Here is a 7595-nt window from a genome sequence, read left to right as displayed (position 1 = left end):
ATATTTAATTACAGATGTTGATTCCCGTAATTTATTAATTGCTATATATAGAATCAAGCACCTTAAATTGTTAAAATATAGAATTTTTAAAAATATTTATCTACATTAATTAATAACATATTATATAAATAATTAATTATTTATTTTTTAATTAAATTTTTAAAGATATATTAAACCTATTTTTATTTACATTAAAAATACGTTTATTAATATATATATATATATATATATATATATATATATAGATAAATGATAATTATATTACAATAATAAATAATAATTTTTTTGTATAATTAATATTGAAAGGGATTAAAATATACGAAACAAGACGAAATAATATATTTAAATTAAAATTTAAAATATTTTAACATAAGGTAAGTAAAATACGTCGAATTACGTAAACGTATACTTACGAAAATAATGGCAAAGAAATCATGGACGCGTCACGACAGTAACGTATGACAGTGAGATTAGTGAGATTTATAACGTTTAAGTTTATAAAGGTCAGTGTAAATGATTTATAATTAAAAATTAATCAAATATTGTAAGTATGGATATTTTAATTGCAACTGTACACTTTTTCAAGATTTACAAGTAATTTTTTGCTGTTTTCATACCATTTAAATCCATATTCAATACCATCAGATTACTATTTATACCATAAAATTTTAAATAACAATGCTCTCAATTGGTAAATTATTCATATTTTATAATTTTGAACAGTCTAGAATAATTATTTATGAAAAAATTATGCTCTTAAAGTTATATATTTTCTTGGTAAAGAGCTTAATTCAAGACCTTAAAAGTTAACCTCAAAACTTTTGAATTGCATTATTCTTCCTTTAGTTTGAATATTTTAATTTATTTTTTATTGTAAACTAGAAAAATAGATGTCATTTAAAAAACGGTTCTTTTTGTATTGTAAATTATTCATAAAACAAGTGTTTATAAAATTCAAATACATTTTGCAAAATTGACATTGACAGATGAATTAAAAATGCTATTTGTTCATTTTCACCAATTGGGTGTCGAAAACTTCATTAAATATTCATATTTGAAATTTTTTTCAATATATATATATATATATATATATATATATATATATATATATTGATTAATAATATTTTTAAATAAGGAAATGAATTATAATATAAATACAAAATAACCTCAAAAAATTTATGAGTTTTATATTATTTATTGAAAAAATATTCTTGTTATTTATAGTCTATACTCAGTGCATTTGCAATTTTACAAAATTTTTGTAAAATATACTGTGAAATCATGTTTTTTGAATTAAAGACAATCATAATTCTTATTTATAATTTTTATTTACAGCTTGATTTTGAATTTTCTATAGTGTTTCCCTTTTTGGGGGAAACATGTCGGATTCGGAGGGTAGTAATTATTCCGAAAATGAGAGCGAACGAGGAGGTCGTCGAGGAGGTGGCAGCGACAGTGAAGTTGAGGAAAATCATTCCAGAAAAAGTGTTTCAAGATCTCGATCCAGATCAAAATCAAGGTCAAGATCTAGATCAATGTCTAGATCAAGATCAAGGTCTAGATTAAGCAGATCAAGATCTAGATCTCGTTCCCGGTCACGATCTCGATCAGGGTAATAATATAACTGGTTTAAAAAAAATACCTTATATCCTAAAAAGAATTGTTACATTTTGATTGTTTTTTTTTTTCAAGATCTGTTGCTGAAGCTGAAGAGGCTAGATCAGGTGATGAAGATGTTGAACCTGAGGAAGAACCTGAAGGTAAAATATAAATTCGAGAATACCATTCAATTCATCTAATACTCAATTAAAAATCATAATTACTAAAGTTAAAGTTATTTGATTTGAAAATTTGATTTTCTTGCATTATTTATATATTAAATTCATGCTTACAGGAGAAGATTTAGATGACAGTGAATATGACGAGGAAGAAGATGAGGATGACGATAGACCAAGGAAAAAGAAAAGAAAGGATAGATGTAACGATTTTATTATTCATGAAGCTGAAGTCGACGATGAAGTTGAAGATGATGAGGATTGGGAGGAAGGTGCCCAAGAAATGGGTATTGTTCACGAAATTGAAGAAGCTGGACCTACAGCTCGAGAAATTGAAGGTAGAAGAAGAGGAACAAATCTTTGGGAGTAAGTTTGTAACAATAGAAAGGGAGATTAATTTTTCAATTTAATTGAAATTAAAATTTAAAAAAAAAATTAATATTTTTCATGTAAATTTAGTTCTCAAAAAGAAGATGAGATTGAAGAATATCTTCGTAAAAAATATGCTGATGAATCAATGGCTGCTCGTCACTTTGGTGATGGTGGTGAGGAAATGGGTGATGAAATTACTCAACAAACTTTACTTCCCGGTGTCAAAGATCCAAATCTTTGGATGGTCAAGTGTCGTATTGGTGAAGAAAAATCAACGCTTTTATTATTAATGAGAAAATTCTTGTCATATCAAACTGGTGGTAAGTTTTTTTTTTTTTAAAAGACTTAATTTCAAAAAAAGACGTTTTTTATTTACTTTCTGTTTAATTTTTTAGGTCAGCCACTTCAAATAAAATCGGTTGTTGCTCCTGAGGGAATAAAAGGTTACCTCTACATTGAGGCATACAAACAACCGCATGTCAAAGCTGCGATCGACAATGTCGGTAATTTGAGAATGGGTATTTGGAAACAGCAAATGGTACCGATTAAGGAAATGACAGATGTTTTGCGAGTTGTGAAACGACAATCTGGGCTGAAGAAGAAACAATGGGTTAGACTCAAGAGGGGCATTTATAAAGATGACATTGCACAAGTTGATTACGTTGATTTGGGACAGAATCAGGTTCACTTGAAACTTCTGCCTCGAATTGATTACACGCGACCTCGTGGAGCTTTGCGTACAGCACAGAGCGAATCAGAAGCTCTGAAACGTAAGAAAAAACGAAGACCACCGGCGAAACCATTTGATCCAGAAGCTATTCGTGCAATCGGTGGTGAAGTGACAAGTGACGGTGATTATCTTCTTTTTGAAGGAAACCGTTACAGTCGCAAGGGTTTTCTATATAAAAGTTTTACAATGAGTGCGATTATCGTGGAAGGTGTGAAACCAACGCTTTCCGAATTGGAGAAATTTGAAGAATCGCCTGAAGGAATTGATATTGAATTAAGTGGCACACCATCAACAGGTGTTTCTACTGGTAAAGAAGATGCAACTGTAACACATTCATTCAGCAATGGAGACAATGTCGAAGTATGCGAGGGTGAATTGATGAATCTTCAAGGAAAGATCGTTTCCATTGATGGTAATATGATAATGGTAATGCCTAAACACGAGGAACTTAAAGAAGCTCTCGAATTTCAAGCCAATGAATTGAGAAAATATTTTACTATGGGTGATCATGTGAAGGTAATTAGAAAAATATGTCGCTTTAAAAAAAAATTGTTAATTTCATATTATTTTTCACGTGAAATTAAATAATTTCTTTCAGGTTGTTGCGGGAAGGTACGAGGGCGATACTGGTCTAATTGTCCGCGTCGAACATAATCGCGTGGTTCTATTTTCCGATTTATCAATGCACGAATTGGAAGTGCTTCCCAGAGATTTGCAACTTTGTTCCGATATGGCGACGGGCGTTGACAGTATGGGTCAATTTCAGTGGGGTGATCTTGTACAATTGGATCCACAAACTGTTGGCGTGATAGTACGACTTGAACGTGAAAATTTCCACGTTCTCTCGATGCATGGCAAAGTTGTCGAGGCAAGACCTCAAGGTCTCACAAAACGTCGTGAGAATCGACACGCTGTTGCTCTTGATTCACAACAGAATACTATTCAGAAAAAAGATGTAGTAAAGGTAATTGATGGACCACACGCTGGAAGGGGTGGTGAAATAAAACATCTCTATAGAAGTTGTGCATTTCTACACTCAAGAATGTATATTGACAATGGTGGAATATTTGTTTGTAAAACGAGACACTTGCAACTCGCTGGCGGAAATAAAGCAACAATTTCACCATCAATGTCACCAATGGCTGGATTTATGTCACCGAGAATTGCTTCGCCTATGCATCCCAGTGGGTTAGTATCTGATTATTGTCATAATTTGTGGAAAAGTAGATTAAATTTTTTTTGTATTGAAAGAATTATGATAAAAATAAGTTTTCTTTTTATGGATGTAATGTGATGATTTATCTTTTGCAGTGGTGGTTTCGGAAGAGGTGGACGAGGAAGAGGACGAGGCGCAGGTGCAAGACGTGATCGTGAATTAATTGGCACTACTATCAAGATCACAGGAGGACCTTACAAAGGAAATGTTGGAATTGTCAAGGATGCAACAGAGACGACAGCCAGAGTTGAACTTCATTCGACTTGTCAAACAATTTCCGTTGATAGATCGCATATTGCTAATGTCGGAGTACCAACAAAAGACGGTGGTTTCAGCAGTTACAACAGAACACCTGCTTATGCTACTGGAAATCAAACTCCAATGTATGGCAGAGACGGTTCCAAAACACCTATGCATGGTTCTCAGACTCCTATGTACGAGAGTAAGTATTTTTTCTGCTTTTACAGAATTTATTAAGTTTATATTCTTTAATACAATCAAAATTTAATAATCTGAACTAGTCAAGGAATCAATCATAGATTAACTGTTTTTTAAAAATAAAAGTTGAATTAAAAAAAAATATTTTTAAGCTGGTTCTCGTACACCTCATTATGGCTCAATGACACCTTCGCATGACGGATCAAGAACACCCGGACAGTCCGGTGCCTGGGATCCTACGGTTACTAATACTCCAGCGAGAACAAACGACTTTGATGGATACAGTATGGAAGATGGTGGATCACCAGGATATGCACCTGGCTATTCAGCGGCCGGTGGACCATTTACTCCTCAAACACCTGGAACAATGTATGGATCAGAGCAAAGTTATGGACCTTATCAGCCAAGTCCAAGTCCAGCTGGCAGTGCAACTGCCAGTCCCAGTCCACAGGCTTATGTGGCAACTCCCTCGCCGTCGGGAACTGGATATACTGCTAGTCCACATGGACCGTTTGCTACTCCATCACCAGCGGCATACAGTCCCATGACACCTGGTAAGATAATTGCAATTTTTTTTCATCTAATTATACTTACATGTAGAAAACAGAAATTTAAGATATAACAATTGAAGACATCATTTTCTTTCTTTATCTTTATTCAAAATAAATTCTTAATTTTCAGGAATAGCAGGAAGTCCATACAATCCACAAACGCCTGGATCTGGAATAGACATGGGAGTTGGATCAGGAATAATGGGTTCCGAGTGGCACACCACTGACATTGAAATTAGAATACGGGATTCTCATTCAGATCCTGGACTTGCTGGACAAACTGGTGTTATTAGAGGAATTTCCGTAAGTAATCAGTCAATTATTTAATTCATTAATATTTATTATTTAAAAAACTCAATAATTTTAATTCCTTTTTTTTAGGGAGGAATGTGTGCGATATTCCTACCGGACGAAGATAGAACAGTAAATTTAGAATGTGATCAATTGGAACCAATTGTACCATCACGTGGAGATAAAGTTAAAGTGATTTTGGGAGAAGATCGAGAAGCTGTCGGTGTACTTTTATCAATTGACAATCAAGAGGGTGTCGTTAAAATCAATGATGAGGAAGTTAAAATGTTACAGCTGAGATTCCTTTGTAAAATGAAGGGTTCAAAATAATTCGTAAAAAATGTGACACTTCAAATTTATCTATAAAAATGAATCAACTGGAACTTACTATTGTAACATCAATTGAAAATGGAGTGAAAATGATATTTTTTAAGAAAACCGAAATGCTGTCGGTGTTCTTTTATTGTTTGACAACCAAAAGGATGTCGTTAAAATAAAGAACGTCAAAATGTTTCATCTGAGAATTACCTGCAAAATGAAAAGCTAAAAATGTTCACAAATAAAATATTGCAGTTCAAATATGTCTGTAAATGGAATGATTAAAATGGTTTTAGGAACATAACAATACTGTAATGTTTCAATTGTTAATTATTTATTTTTTTTTTTGACAAAATTGTTTCTTTCGGAGCGATAATATTTTCATTTATAATTAATAAATATTTTGAATTAATCAGTGTACATCTCGTTTTCAAATGATGTACAAAATGTGTAGGATTTACAACATTGCGTGACATTAAAAACCTATGTACTATATTAATTTTTTTTCAATTCATTCCTTTCGTTAATTTAATGTTGTTTAGGATTTTTTAAAATTTTATTTCATGTATTTTATTTCTTACTATTTTCTTTCTTATTATTATATAAATTAAGTATATTTCTTTTATTTAATGATAATCCAATACTTTTGATTGAAATATAAGTTCCTTGCTTCAGTTTTTAATGCAATATTTTTTTTAAATTTTGTAGAAGTACAAAAAAAATTCCTTGACTTTTTCCTAACCTTTTTCAAACTTTTCTTTAATAAATATTTAATATTTAAAAAATGAAAAGTATCAAATATTAAAGTATTTTTAAGATAATAAACAAAATTTTATTTATTAGCATTATAAACTTTTTCTTGCATCGAAAAATTTAAAAAAATTCATAAAAATGTTCATTTTTGGCAAATTTTTAAAAAATTCCCTAACTTTTAATCAAATTCCCTGACCGCTGAACACCCTAATATATACATAATTTTAATAAAAAATAAATTTTTCTAAAAAAAATCTTTTGAAAAAGCGCGGTTTTATTTGTGGCGCTATCTATAAAGCGCGCCAAGTTTTACCCGCCATTTTCTACCGGCGTCAGTTAAACAGAGAGAGGGAGAGAAATTGAGCTCCAGTAATTTGTTAATTTTAAAATAAGAATTGATAGTTTGATACTTTACTAAAAATTATCCAGTGATTTTTTATATCAAAAATGTAAATTGAATACTCACTTTATACAGTATACTTGAATAATTAATTAATTAATTCACGTTTAAAGAACATAACCTAAACGAAGCCGGGATATTTCATTATTCTTTGTACCTTTGTACATAAATTTTGTAAGTTTTTTTAGTTATTTTAATCAAATTCATAGTAATTTAATAGCATTGTGAATTTTATAATTATTGTATTATTATAGTTATTGATATGACTATATTTACCTATTGAATTACGTGATTCTTTTGCTGTCAAATAAGATTTGCATTCAGACGATTCAGACTTTTTATTTTTACGAAATTTTGATTCATTGCTGTGAATATTCATTACAAAATAACTATTTTTTTCTTTATAGCCTTATTATTAACAGTAGCATTTCTAAAAAAAAGGTACAATTTCATATATTGAGTACTTTCGGTTTTTCATAATAAACGATTTTGTTAATATTTTTTTCCTAAAACTTTCAGTACTTATAACTCATAAATATCGTCGTAAATGTTTTAAATTAATAAACTACAGTTTTAGAAAATTATTTGCATCAGAACTGATATTTAATTAAATAATATTTATTCAAGTATCATTTAGAGTCAAATATTTATTTATAAATTGAATAAGTGAAGACCAAAATCGTACTTTTGCGTATTAATATAAATGTTTAAATATTAAATTAAAAAATGTATTAACATTTTTTGCAAACTT

The 7595-nt window shown here is 30.3% G+C and overlaps 1 protein-coding gene across 2 annotated transcripts; it reads left to right on the top strand.

Annotated features, from left to right (window-relative positions):
* The first annotated feature begins 414 nt into the window (after window positions 1-414).
* LOC127279364 (transcription elongation factor SPT5) lies at window positions 415-6186 on the top strand. 2 transcript variants are annotated; one of them, XM_051301674.1, is made up of 11 exons: window positions 415-503; window positions 1336-1612; window positions 1693-1760; window positions 1895-2141; window positions 2235-2467; window positions 2543-3393; window positions 3476-4065; window positions 4189-4535; window positions 4684-5085; window positions 5213-5385; window positions 5464-6186. In XM_051301674.1, the coding sequence occupies exons 2-11, from the start codon at window positions 1380-1382 to the stop codon at window positions 5701-5703; spliced, it is 3384 nt and encodes a 1127-aa protein (XP_051157631.1). In that variant the 5' UTR covers window positions 415-503; window positions 1336-1379; the 3' UTR covers window positions 5704-6186. The 2 variants fall into 2 exon arrangements, with proteins under 2 accessions (XP_051157631.1, XP_051157630.1); XM_051301673.1 differs by having other exon boundaries at window positions 447-544.
* Window positions 6187-7595: the final 1409 nt, after the last annotated feature.

This window comes from Leptopilina boulardi, unplaced genomic scaffold (assembly GCF_019393585.1).
Source record: "Leptopilina boulardi isolate dan_hultmark-lab unplaced genomic scaffold, ZJU_Lbou_2.1 LbouV2_216, whole genome shotgun sequence".
Lineage (NCBI taxonomy): Eukaryota > Metazoa > Arthropoda > Insecta > Hymenoptera > Figitidae > Leptopilina > Leptopilina boulardi.
The sequence above is the reverse complement of the archived record's forward strand: the minus strand, read 5'-3'. Positions and strand labels throughout refer to the sequence as shown.

What these genes read in the sequence shown, in the direction of transcription:
- LOC127279364 (XM_051301674.1), top strand. Translation starts at nt 1,380, where the DNA reads ATGTCGGATTCGGAGGGTAGTAATTATTCCGAAAATGAGAGCGAACGA. An exon ending in TCAGACTCCTATGTACGAGA is followed by an intron (nt 4,536 to 4,683) that starts GTAAGTATTTTT and finishes AATATTTTTAAG; the next exon opens with CTGGTTCTCGTACACCTCAT. An exon ending in GTGTTATTAGAGGAATTTCC is followed by an intron (nt 5,386 to 5,463) that starts GTAAGTAATCAG and finishes CCTTTTTTTTAG; the next exon opens with GGAGGAATGTGTGCGATATT.